This window comes from Zootoca vivipara, chromosome 4, assembly GCF_963506605.1.
Source record: "Zootoca vivipara chromosome 4, rZooViv1.1, whole genome shotgun sequence".
In the NCBI taxonomy this organism is placed as follows: domain Eukaryota; kingdom Metazoa; phylum Chordata; class Lepidosauria; order Squamata; family Lacertidae; genus Zootoca; species Zootoca vivipara.
In genome coordinates, this window is record NC_083279.1 from 95403301 (window position 1) to 95417016 (window position 13716).

Here is a 13716-nt window from a genome sequence, read left to right on the forward strand (position 1 = left end):
GAAGCGGCCCGAACAAAAAATCTGTTATCATACGAAATATATTTAATATATTTTTTATTCTAATAGCATCTTGAGGACCCCTCTGGCATAGCTCGCGGACCCCTGGGGGTCCGCGGACCACCTGTTGGGAACCACTGCTCTAGAGCACTTTTCATCCTTTCCTGCTGCTGTGGTCCTTCTCAAAGCTCCCTTATTAACAGCTCTCCATCCTCTTCCAGCATTTTACAGGGAAAAGGTCTTTGGTGTTTCAGACTGATATGGACGGTCCTTGGAGCCAAGACTGGTTGTGAGGTGCCACCTGCTGGACAAGTGTCACATGCCAGGTTTCATGCAGGCTCAATATTAAGGGGGGGAATGGGGGGACCTGTCACTTTTCCAGATGCTGGATCCCAGCCTCTGCCCCCCCCCAGCCAGCATGCTCAATGGTCAGGGATGATGAGAGTTGTAGTCCAAGATCAACTAGGGAATAGCAGCCTCTCCAACAATCACTTAGGTCCAGACCAGTTGCAATAGCTCACTTGGTAGAGCGTGAGATTCTTTATCTCAGGGTCATGAGTTCGAGCCCCACGCTGGGGAAAATGTTCCTGCATTGCAGGGGGTTGGACTAGATGACCCTTGCCCCCTCCAATCCTATGAAATACATTTTTCGTTGAATGTGCAGTTACTTTCATATATTTTGTTGTTGTTTAGTCGTTTAGTCGTGTCCGACTCTTCATGACCCCATGGACCAGAGCACACCAGGCACTCCTGTCTTCCACTGCCTCCCGCAGTTTGGTCAAACTCATGTTCGTAGCTTCGAGAACACTGTCCAGCCATCTCGTCCTCTGTCGTCCCCTTCTCCTTCTGCCCTCAATCTTTCCCAACATCAGGGTCTTTTGCAGGGAGTCTTCTCTTCTCATGTGGTGGCCAAAGTTTTGGAGCCTCAGCTTCACGATCTGTCCTTCCAGTGACCACTCAGGGATGATTTCCTTAAAAATGGATAGGCGTGTGTGTGTGTGTGTGTGTGTGTGTGTGTGTGTGTGTGTGTGTGTGTAGGGGAAGTATGGAAAGAGATTGAACCACTTCACCTCTGCTATTTTTCTAAGGACTGAGTGTTGTCGGGAGGGAATAGGGGCAAAGAGCTCTCCCCCTCCACAAAATCTCCTTAAAAAAAAGATTTCTGTGGGTTTTTTTAAATTTTTATTTATACTTTTCAGGTTTATACATTTCCTTAATTTTACAATCATTTTAGCATTCCAAGAACTTGACTTCCTTCCCCCTCTTTCTGGGGCTCCTTAAAGATATATATACGTGTATATATAAAGGTAAAGGTAAAGGGGCCCCTGACCATCAGGTCCAGTCGTGTCCGACTCTGGGGTTGCGCTCTCATCTCGCTCTATAGGCCGAGGGAGCCAGCGTTTGTCCGCAGACAGCTTCCAGGTCATGTGGCCAGCATGACAAAGCTGCTTCTGGCGAACCAGAGCAGCGCACGGAAACGCCGTTTACCTTCCCGCCCTATTTATCTACTTGCACTTTGATGTGCTTTCGAACTGCTAGGTGGGCAGGAGCTGGGACCGAGCAACAGGAGCTCACCCAGTCGCGGGGATTCGAACCGCCAACCTTCTGATCAGCAAGCCCAGACTCTGTGGTTTAACCCACAGCGCCACCTGGGTCCCTTACATGTGTGTGTGTGTGTATCTTCTGCATATTCAAATTCATTTAATTTGCTCACTTGTTTTATCTACTTTAAACAGCAGGTTATTACAATAATCCAGCCAATCTTTTTATCTGTTTGCAATTTATCTGTAAATATTCAATAAACCATTTCCATTTTTTTGTAAAAAGTTTGTTATCTTGATTTCTTAATTTTCCAGTAAGTTTCGCCATTTCTGCATATATTCCATAAGTTTTTGTATCCATTCTTCCTTTGCTGGGACTTCTGCTTATTTCCATTTTGGGGCAAGTAACATTCTTGCTGCTGTGGTAGCATACATGAATAAGTTCCTGTACCAGGGGTTGGCAAGGTTTATCTCGCCTGGGCCGGTTCACTCCAGCGGAGACCCCTCTGTGGGCCAGATCGTGTGTGTGAGAGAGAGTAAGTGAGCGCGCCCACAATTTCCAGCATCTGAATCTGCATAGATGTGGTTTTCGGCGCTGCGGAAGCAAGTTCCCACGCCGCACTGTGCCGATTTAGCGCAGCGCGCGATGACTTGCTGAGCAGGCAGCTCGGTTCGGGGGTGGTTTGGGGGCCGGTTAAACGACCCCCATGGGCCTTAGGTTGCCGACCCCTGTTCTATACAATTTAGGTAGTTCTGTCCCTATAATTCCCAAACGGAAAGCTTCTGGTTTCTTTACAAAGGTTATTTTAAACATCCTCTGCTAAACCTTCCACACTTACCGTGGCAGGGAAATAGTCCTTCATGTATCTCCAGGCTGCCCAGTTGCGCACGAAGTGGACTCTCCTCCCGCCTTTGCTTGGCGTGTCCCAATCGCAGGCCCACCAGGCCGCGTACAGAGTGCTGATCAGCCAGAAGCGGGTGAAGAGGAGGCCGACGAAGATAGCAATGCAACATTGAGCTACGAAAGGAAAGCATGTTGGTCAGGAGGAGGAAACAGTGTCCTCAGAACAGGGCCCAGGCAGGAGGGTGTTTACCCCAGGAAGATACGGGCAGTGATATTCAGCAGGGATTTTCGAAACATCCTAATAATAATAATAATAATAATAATAATAATAATAATAATATATTTATTTATACTCCACCCATCTAGCTGGGTTTCCCCAGCCACTCTGGGCAGCTCCCAACAAAATTAAAAACACAATCAAAAACAGAATTAAAAACTTCCCCGAACAGGGCTGCCTTCAGATGTCCTCTAAAAGTCTGGTAGTTATTTTTCTTTTTGACATCTGATGGGAAGGCATTCCACAGGGCAGGCGCCACTACCAAGAAGACCCTCTGCCTGGTTCCCTGTAGCTTTGCTTCTTGCAGGGAGGGAACTGCCAGAAGGCCCTCAGAGCTGGACCTCAGAGTCCGGGCAGAACGATGGGAGTGGAGATGCTCCTTCAGGTATCCTGGGCCGAGGCCGTTTAGGGCTTTACATGTCACTACCAACACCAAAAACATGGGTGCCAAAGTGGGAAACTCATTGCAAACAAAGGAACTAGCTTTGAACAGGGAAGTTTGGTTTTCCTTCCCAGCTGGCAAATGCAGATGACTACTGGCCAAGCAATAAAGTCGTCTGAGCTCCTGTAAACCATCTGCAACATGGTGGAGATTTGCCACCTTGCAAAACCTGGGTAAAGATAAAGGTAAAGGGACCCCTGACCATTAGGTCCAGTCGTGACTGACTCTGGGGTTGCGCGCTCATCTCGCATTATTGGCCGAGGGAGCCGGCGTACGGCTTCCAGGTCATGGGGGCAGCATGACAAAGAACCAGAGCAGCACACGGAAACGCCGTTTACCTTCCCGCTGTAGCGGTTCCTATTTATCTAGTTGCGCTTTGACGTGCTTTCGAACTGCTAGGTTGGCAGGAGCTGGGACCAAGCAACAGGAGCTCACCCCGTCACAGGGATTCGAACCGCCGACCTTCTGATCAGCAAGCCCTAGGCTCAGTGGTTTAACCACAGCACCACCTGGGTCCTTGCAAAACCTGGGTACATCCTTTCAAATCTTCTGATTCTGCTGTTGGAGATGATTGTTAAATTTGTACACTGCCCTATACCCCTAAATCTCAGGCTGGCTCATAACATAAAAATGACGATATACAACTCTGGTTCCTCCTGTCTACTCTCTCCCGGATCCTGCAATATATTAGGGGAAACTCCTGCAAAAGTGTGTGCATTAGGCAAAACTGCATACAAAAGACATGCACCAAAATGCAGGCACATTTTCATGAAGTTTTTTCTTTAAAGAATGAAATCACAAACTGCTGCATAAATGTGGAAAGCTCAATTTAAGACAGGAGAAATGGGTGACTGACATTGACAAGGTTCAGCCATCCCCACTTAATGTTGGAGTGAGTATTGCCTTTTGAATTTTAGCTGAGATTTCTGCATTGCAGGGGGTTGGACTAGATGACCCTCGGGGGTCCCTTCCAACTCTACGATTCTATGGATTTGCTGTCTGTTGTGTTCATGACACAGGAGCTGACCAGCTGCAGGACAATTTTAATTTTTTAAAATTTATTTTTAAAGTTTACAGGGACTCTTGACCATTAGGTCCAGTCGTGACCGACTCTGGGGTTGTGCGCTCATCTCGCATTATTGGCCGAGGGAGCCGGCGTACACCTTCCAGGTCATGTGGCCAGCATGACAAAGCCACTTCTGGCAAACCAGAGCAGCACATGGAAACGCCGTTTACCTTCCCGCTGTAGCGGTTCCTATTTATCTATTTGCATTTTGACGTGCTTTCGAACTGCTAGGTTGGCAGGAGCTGGGACCAAGCAACGGGAGCTCACCCCGTCACAGGGATTCGAACCGCTGACCTTCTGATCAGCAAGCCCTAGGCTCAGTGGTTTAACCCACAGCGCCACCTGGGTCCCTTTATTTATAAGATTAGTCTGTTGCAAAATGCCGCATTCTGTAAGCTGCCTCGCTTTATGATTGTTTGGAGCCCAAAGTACAACTCAGGAGGAGATACCATGTCCTTGCCCTCAGCCCGGCTTGACTGATGATTAATCGGGATCCATTGATTCTTGCCAGCCCTTTTGATGCTGGCGAGAATTGTTAGGCAAGACTGGGGGTGAGATTTCCTCCGCGGGGCAAGAAGTAGCCTTGCCACCCAGCTTGCAAAACTCGGCCCTGACTTGACCTGCTGTTTCCCAGACATCTTGAGAGCAGAGCCCCCTCTAAGTACGCGAGGAGAGCTGTCGGCTGGGTCAGATCATCAAGTGAAGAAGAAACCACTCTACCGTTTTTGTTCTCCACTCTTCGGACCTTTGGTCTGCTCCAGATTCCTCGAGCTGGCACAGTACATGTTTTGTACTACAGCTCCCTAGCTGGGGCAGATGGGAACTGTAGTACAAAACACCTTTAAGACTACTTAAAGAAATACTATAGTGCAGGCTTCCTCAAACTCAGCCCTCCAGCTGTTTTGAGACCACATCACACCGGTCCTGAAAGACCTACATTGGCTCCCAGTACGTTTCCGAGCACAATTCAAAGTGTTGGTGTTGACCTTTAAAGCCCTAAACAGCCTCGGTCCTGTATACCTGAAGGAGTGTCTCCACCCCCATCGTTCTGCCCGGACACTGAGGTCCAGCGCCGAGGGCCTTCTGGCGGTTCCCTCGCTGCGAGAAGCCAAGTTACAGGGAACCAGGCAGAGGGCCTTCTCGGTAGTGGCACCCACCCTGTGGAATGCCCTCCAACCAGAGGTCAAAGAGAACAACAATTACCAGACCTTTAGAAGGCATCTCAAGGCAGCCCTGTTTAGAGAGCTTTTAATGTTTGATTTCTGTATTTTAATGTTTTGTTGGAAGCCGCCCAGAGTGGCTGGGGGAAGCCGGCCAGATGGGCGGGGTGTAAATAAATTATTATTATTATTATTATTATTGAGACTACAATTCCCATCTATTCGGACCACTGGTCCTGCTAGCTAAGGATCATGAGAGTTGTAGGCCAAAAACATCTGGGGGGCCGAGTCTGAGGAAGCCTGCTATACTGCGATGACCTCGCAAGCAGGATTTGAGCTTACCGGTATGAGCAACAGAAGCAATCAGATTATAATATTGTGGTTATGATTGGATAGAAAATAGGGTGCAGCAGAAGGGGAGAAACAAAAACGTTATGGGAAACAGGGTGCGAAGGCGACAAAAATTAATCCGTGGCCTTTCTAAATTGCGGGGGATATTGTTTTTGTTTGTAATTACGGTGCATATTTTGCTGTTTTCATATTGTAAACCAGCCTGTGCTCCCTGGATGAAGGGCAGTTTGGAAACTGAATAAAAAAAAAATGCTTCCTTTGTCCTTTCAACAAAAGGGGCACACACCGCCGTCCTTTCCCCATTTTGTTTCAATTTGCACTAATGGAAATTCCTTTCAGGAACATGCTGTTTTGGAATCTCTGTCCTCCTTCGAAAGGGACCACACAGGAGAGGCTGAGGGTAGCGGCCATGGGTTTTCATGCCAACGAGGCATCCCCGTGCTTGCCTCGCACAGCGAGGCCTCCTGCGCTTCCCTCATGTAACCACAGCAACGGCTGAGAGCGGCTGCCACCGAGCCCATCTGCTAACGGGCAGGACGGCTGGCATCAGCCGTGCCGTGGAGAGAGAGAGAGAGAGCGGCTGCAGAGTCCAGACAAACAGATCAATTCCCCCAAAGCAGACAGGCAGAGAGGATGTCCCAAGGAAACGCGGCCACGTTCACAAACACATGCCACACTCACTTCCATTTAACACAGGGCTGGGGAACATTTCCCGAAGGGCCACATTCCTTTCCAAATGACATCCCAAGGGCCATATGCCATTGGAGGGCGGAGCCTCAAATGTAATTTTATTGTTACCTTGGATCTCAAATGCCTTACCTCCTGAACAAATCAGCTCCCAAACGATGGAAACCCGGAAGTGAGTGTCCCAGTTTCCGAATGTTCTTTTGGAAGCCGAATGTCTGAGGGGGCTTCTGCAGCTTCCGATTGGCTCCAGGAGTTTCCTGCAGCCAATCGGAAGCTGCGCTTTGGTTTTTGGACGTTTTAGAAGTTGAATGGACTTCTGGAATGGATTCCGTTTGACTTCCAAGGTACGACTATATTATTATTTTACTTTTGTAGAATAGGCTAGTTGGCTGAGACATTTGTCAAACGCTCTCTCTATCCAGGCAAGCAAGAAACATTTCCAAATTCCAAGGACACAGTCCAGATAGGTGAAATTCATGAAGGAGAGAGCTAGGATGGATAGAAATGGTGCCTAAGGGGCGCGGGTGGCACTGGGGTCTAAACCACTGAGCCTCTTGGGCTTGCCGATTGGAAGGTCGGCGGTTTGAATCCCCGTGACGGAGTGAGCTCCCGTTGCTCTGTCCCAGCTCCTGCCAACCTAGCAGTTTGAAAGCACATCAAAGTGCAAGTAGATAAATAGGTACCGCTCCGGTGGGAAGGTAAACGGCATTTCTGTGCACTCTGGTTTCTGTCACAGTGTTGCATTGCACCAGAAGCAGTTTAGTCCTGCTGGCCACATGACCCGGAAAGCTGGCTGTGGACAAACGCCGGCTCCCTTGGCCTGAAAGAGAAATGAGCGCCGCAACCCCATAGTCACCTTTGACTGGATTTAAACCATCCAGGGGTCCTTTACCTTTTACTTACATGGCACCTGTCTAATATTCAAGGGGAGGGGAGTTCCAAAGGGTAGGCCACCACACTAAAAGCCTGATTCCTACATTGTGTGGAACGGACCTCCTGATAAGCAGGTGTCTGCAGGAGGACCTCACCTACAGAGTGTAGCTCCTGGTTAGGGTTGTAACGGATTGACACGGTTTTGAAATGTTTATTCCTACCTGGCTGGAAAAGAGTTAATCCACCTCCAGCCTGACTGACAGAACATTCTGGTGGGGGCGGGACTGTTCCCAGTTTAAAAGGAGGGGGCAGCGAGTTTTGTCAGTTGAGGAGAGGGAGTGGGAATGGGTAGGTGTGAAGAAGAAAGTTGAGAGGCCAGGATAGTGGGGATCTAGATGAGGTTGAGGAAGGCTCGATGTTAAATGTTTGACAGAGACTATCTACAACCGAAACGTAGCTTATAAACACATGAAACGTTAAAGAAACAGCTAGGTTCTAAGGTTAATAAAATTCTTCTCTTTTGTGCCAAGAAGTACCGTCATTCTACGGCAAAGACTTTGTTAGCCCAAAAATGGAAAACTCAGGAGTTACCGACGATCGAAGAGTGGCAGACAAAAATGATGGACTATGCGGAATTAGCAAGACTGACTAGCAGGATCCGAAACCAGGGAGAGTCAAAGTTCCAAAAAGACTGGAGTAAATTCGTGGACTATATGGAGAGGAACTGTAGACGTTTAAAGACACTTGCAGGACTGAAATAAGTCCTACGAAATGACTTTAAGTTAAGTAGAAGGAGCAAAGGAACTGCGAGACAAGAGTTGATAAGAAAACCAGATGAGGGGAGGGAGGGAAGTCAAAGCTCGGCAGATCATTGGGAATATGAGATAGATGAATAGATGTTAAAAAGAGAAAATGTGTGTATGTGGTGTTTGTTGTGGAATGTTTTGTTTTGTTTAATGTGTTTAATGTGTTTATTTGAAAAATCTAATAAATTGCTTAAAAAAGAAAGAAGAAGTATCGTCATTCTTTTTCCAGCAAGGTATCAGGACTCACAGAAGTGGTAACTCATTAGAGGACAAAACTTCCCTCAGGAAAAGAGGCGAAAGTTTGTGTCTTAGAGTAAACACTGAGGAGGCTTAGAAAGATAACCTGGGGTGTCAACACGTTGCCAGCGTGGAAAGAAAGGGCAAACTTTTGCAGTAAGGGGAATCAAGCCAAGACAGACCCTTTACTGGTGGCAGGAGGTTATTCTATCAAACAGCCTAGAGTTGTTTTATATATATATACATATATACCAGGCCACGTGAGCTGGAAGGAGAGTCTCTTTTCTTATAAACCCACAAGAATAAAGGGGTTTATTCAGAGGCGGTGGGAGAAGAGGGTGGGTGGCTTCACCTCTGGATTCCTGTGCCGCATTTTAGTAATAGAGAGGGATACTTTCATCGCAAGGGCATATAAGGGGGGGGGGAGATGATCTCTAAGCATCCTGATCCCAAGCTGTTTGGGGCAGGTAATGACGCAGCTGGGCTGAATGGGCTTTGCAAGCCCCGACGGCCAGCTGGTCGCGCAGGCAAAAAATGTGTTGCCTAGTGGTGACATCCAGGGCTGGACAGGCCATCATTGAGACCCGTTCGCGGGCTTCCTACCGTGTTTCTCCAAAAATAAGCCATACCCCGAAAATAAGCCATACCCCGAAAATAAGCCATACCCCGAAAATAAGCCATGTAAGCCCTTCAAGAAAGAAGATTCCACCTAAACATTAGGAAGAACTTCCTGACAGTAAGAGCTGTTCGACAGTGGAATTTGCTGCCAAGAAGTGTGGTGGAGTCTCCTTCTTTGGAGGTCTTTAAGCAGAGGCTTGACAGGCATCAGTCAGGAATGCTTTGATGGTGTTTCCTGCTTGGCAGGGGGTTGGACTGGATGGCCCTTGTGGTCTCTTCCAACTCTACGATTCTATGATTCTATGATTCTATGATTCTATGATAGGCAGTTTAACCTTGTAAGCTAAACTGTAGGTTAAACTGTACCATACTTAATAATAATAATAAAAAGACATCCCCTGAAAATAAGCCACCTTGTGGTTTTTTGAGGAAAAATAATATAAGACGGTGTCTTATTTTTGGAGAAACACGGTAGCACACCCATGCTTCAGATCACAATCCTGGGCTAGATCCACCTGATTCCATCCATTGTTCGGTTTGTTTTCTCCCCTGCTGCCTCATTCCGTTTCCTCCGGAAAACACCCCGTACTCCTACGAGCTTCCTAAGCCACTACTTTCCTCTCCCTAACTTGTCGCCTTGGAAACTGCAAGCATCTCCTCTCCCCACCACTCAGTATTGGCCAGCGTGAAACATTGCTCTGTTGCACCAGAATGAACGCTCTTCCTCTACGATGAGGTATCAGATTCTTAACTTCCAACTGTCTAAACTCACAGTCAAAAAGTGGTCTACTGGCCACTTAGGACCATAGCTGCCAAGTCTCCCGTATTCCCTGGGAAACCCCCATTTTTCCGGCTGTTCCCAGCTGAAAAACCGGATTTTTTTGTTTCCCCCCGGTTTATTCTGGCACGGCGGCCATTTTGGAACTGGGTGGAGCATGCTCAGAAGTGACTTTTGATGCTGCTTTGCCCAGTTCCAAAATGGCTGCAGCGCGACTTCTGGTGCGGCGGCCATTTTGGAACAGGGCAGAGCAGCATCAAAAGTAGCTTCTGAGCATGCTCCGCCCAGTTCCAAAATGGCGGCAGCGCTACTTCCGGTCTGCTACTTCCGGTCCAGTCCCTTATTTGCCCTCTCCTCCTCCTCCATCATCTCCTCCTCCATCTCTCTCACAAGGCCACGGTAGAGAAGAACATCAGAGAAGGTTGTTCATCAGACTGTCTCTCCAGAGTGGTGCATGCTCTGGTGACCTGGAAACTACAATTAATCCAGAATGTGGCAGCTAGACTGGTGACTGGGAGTGGCCGCCGAGATCACATAACAGTGGTACATTGGCTCCCACTACGTTTCCGAGCACAATTCAAAGTGTTGTGTTGGTGCTGATCTTTAAAGTCCTAAACGGCCTCGCCCCAGGATACCTGAAGGAGCGTCTCCACTCCCATCATTCTGCCCTGACACTGAGGTCCAGCTCCGAGGGCCTTCTGGCAGTTCCCTCCCTGCAAGAAGTGAGGTTACAGGGAACCAGGCAGAGGGCCTTATCGGTAGTGGCGCCCTCCCAGTGGAACGCCCTCCCGTCAGATGTCAAGGAGAAGAGTAACTATATAACATTTAGAAAATATCTGAAGGCAGCCCTGTTTAGGGAAGTCAAGGAAATAAACAACTATCTGACTTTTAGAAGACATCTGAAGGCAGCCCTGTTTAGGGAAGTTTTTAATGTTTGATGTTTTATCACTTTATTATTATTATTATTATTATTATTATTATTATTATTATTATTATGTTGGGTGCCACCCAGAGTGGCTGAGAAAACCCAGCCAGATGGGTGGGGTATAAATAAATAAATAAATAAATATTATTATTACAGTATTAATCTCATTTAGCATCCTGTGGTTTAGCAAACCTGTTTAATGCACCTGCAGCAAAGTTTAAGGGAGGGCGGAGGGCCTTAACATGGAGGTTTAGCAAACCGCTGTGTGAAGTGCCATCACCTTCCTTTAAAAGCGGTGGGGACTCTGGGTGGTAGTGGGAGGGGCCTGAAGCAAAAAGGGGCGGGGTGAGCTGTGGTGGGATAAGCGAGCGGGTGGGCGCGGTGTAAAGGAGAGAGGGTTCTGTCTGTGACAACAGCAGCCAGAATATTATATGCACGGAAACGGAAAGAAGAGCAGGTTGCAACGAAGGAGGAGGAGTGTGGCTTTTGATCTTAGCCAAAAGGCCGAGAAGCGATGGAGTGTGGCTTTTGAAGGCATAGGACTATGCAGAAATGGTGACGCTGACAGCGAAATGAGGAACTTTCAATTAGAAGGATGGAGACCTTTCGCGAACTATTAAAACAAACAGACCACTATAGTCAAATGAAATCGCGGGCAGGATTCGAGATGAAAGCAGCGGAAGAAAAACGATAGAATAATGGTAATAGAGAAACCTTTTTGTAATAGATATCATATAATGCAGTGGGGAATATAGAGGAGGGAGAAAGGTTGTTTTCTGCTGCTGCAGAGAAGCGGACACGGAGCAATGGATTCAAACTACAAGAAAGAAGATTCCACCTAAACATCAGGAAGAACTTCCTGACAGTAAGAGCTGTTCGACAGTGGAATCTGCTGCCAAGGAGTGTGGTGGAGTCTCCTTCTTTGGAGGTCAGGAATGCTTTGATGGTGTTTCCTGATTGGCAGGGGGTTGGACTGGATGGCCCTTGTGGTCTCTTCCAACTCCATGATTCTATGATTCTATGGGGAAGGTTTGAGTAAAAACACTGCAGGGACGGGAAGCCCATTTATAAAACAATGTTATGATACAAAGATCCTTGTGAAAATGTTTGAAAAAATTAATTAAAAAATTGTACTGGGCAAAGGGGTAGCAGTGGGGAAGGGCAATGGGGAAGCTGGGGTTGGGAACCCCTAACAAGCAGGCGTGGCGGCCCCTAGTTCAGAGATTTCCAAATTGTGCATCACAACACATTAGTGTGTTGGTGTGTAATACAAATGTTCCCTATGATCCTCAAGGGGATGGATAGAGGTCTGGTCATGTTGTGCGGATGCCTGATCGTCTTCCAAAGAAAGTACTCTATTCCCAACTTAAAAATGGAAAGCGTAATGCCGGTGGTCAACAAAAGAGGTTTAAAGACTCTCTCGAGGCAAATCTTTAAAAATGTAGCATAAACACCAACAACTGGGAAACACTGGCCTGCAAGCGCTCCAGTTGGAGAAGACCCTTTACCAAAGGTGTCATTGAAGACGCTCGAAAGGGAGAAACGTGCTAATAATAATAATAATAATTTATTTGTACCTTGCCCTCCCCAGCCAGAGCCGGGCTCAGAGCAGCAAACACCATATAAGAGGAAGGCACGCTTGGCAAACCCTTACCGTGATCAACTCCCACCCGGAAAACAATGTCCCCACTGTGGAAGGACGTGTGGATCCAGAATTGGCCTCCACAGTCACTTACGGACTCACTGTTAAAACAGTGTTTATGGAAGACAATCTTACTTGACTATGAGCGATCGCCAAAGAAGAAGAAGTTTAACCACCGGTTTGCTATTACTGTGTCGCAAAATGACGCATGTCACCGACATGAGAAGTTTGGAAATCGCTGCCCTAGCTAGAGAAGAAATCCACCTTTGCTTAGGGTGCCTTAGTGCACTGCAAAGCACGGGTGGGGTATAAACAAATATACCTTAAGAATAGTGCTACCCCAGATACGCACCACTTTGATCTTCCAGAGGCATCTGCAAATACAGATTAGCACCTATAAATGTGATACAAATCTGTGCCCTAATTCTCTTTGCCAGTAAGAAACCTACAGATCTTGCTGTTTGCATACGGCGGCACAGAAAGGCTGCCATTCAAACTGTTGCCACCGAGTCAGGAATACAAACCTCTCCATCTCCTATGGGTGAAGAGAAGCTCATTTAGAGGACTTCATGGGACTCTATCCAATAATATCGCTGCCCTGTTCCCACCTGTTGTTGTGAGCTAGTTAAGCAGAACGGCTATGGCTGCAGTCCTAACCCCACTCACCGAGGCAAAACCCGCTGAATTCAAGTAGGGCTGACTTCTGAGTAGATTTAGTAGTCGAAATAAATTGAAACAATTCTTTAAGAAGATAGTTAAAAAGACTCTTCTTAGAAACCTAAAAACTCCCTTAAAAGAATCAAGTCTTCAAAAAAAGTTTTATGATCTAAGAAAGCCTTTAAAAAAATCCTTCCAAAAGAATTTAAAAATTATAATGTAGCAGCTTTAGATCTAAGCTTTTTTGTGGATGCAGAGTGTTTAACGATCTTTGTAAGGAATTGTTTTGATTTATTTCGACTACAGCAGACCAGCATGGCTACCTACTTGAATCAAATATTTAGTAGGGTTTTTTTTTTTTTTTTTACCTAGACCCAGGAAACTGAAGACCCACTGGAGGACGGAAGCAGTCTGGAGCCTCCTTTCTAAAGGGATGGAGCGGGGAGCAAATTCGACCTTCATTGCGGCGCGTGGCTGCAAACTGCACGGCAAAGGGATCTCCGCAAACGAGCGAAGGAAAGGGAAAGAGCAAAGTCTTTGCTGACGCAGAATCAAAGGAGTGGTACGTAGGGAGCAATTAATGTGGGAGTGGATTAGGCCCATGCCATGGAGTGGATCGAGTGTTCCTGTGCGCATTAGGAAACTTTGATTTAAGAAAGGTAGCCGAGCCATCAAGCCAATGCTCAGAGAGAGTCCGGCAGAGGCCTGTCTAGTCCAGCTCGTGGTCTAAACCACTGAGCCTCTAGTCCAGGGGTCAGCAAACTTTTTCAGCAGGGGGCCGATTCACTGTCCCTCAGACCTTGTGGGGGACCGGG

At 47.3% G+C, this 13716-nt stretch overlaps 1 protein-coding gene across 1 annotated transcript in view; it reads right to left on the reverse strand.

Moving 5' to 3' along the window:
• Positions 1-13405, reverse strand: part of MOGAT2 (monoacylglycerol O-acyltransferase 2) — a 34454-nt gene extending 21049 nt beyond the window's left edge. The window contains exons 1-2 of the mRNA XM_035116385.2: positions 13270-13405; positions 2378-2556 (exon numbers count right to left, since the gene is read on the reverse strand). Coding sequence (XP_034972276.1) covers positions 2378-2556; positions 13270-13363 — 273 coding nt within the window. The 5' untranslated portion in view covers positions 13364-13405. The remainder of the gene's footprint in view (positions 1-2377; positions 2557-13269) is intronic.
• Positions 13406-13716: the final 311 nt, after the last annotated feature.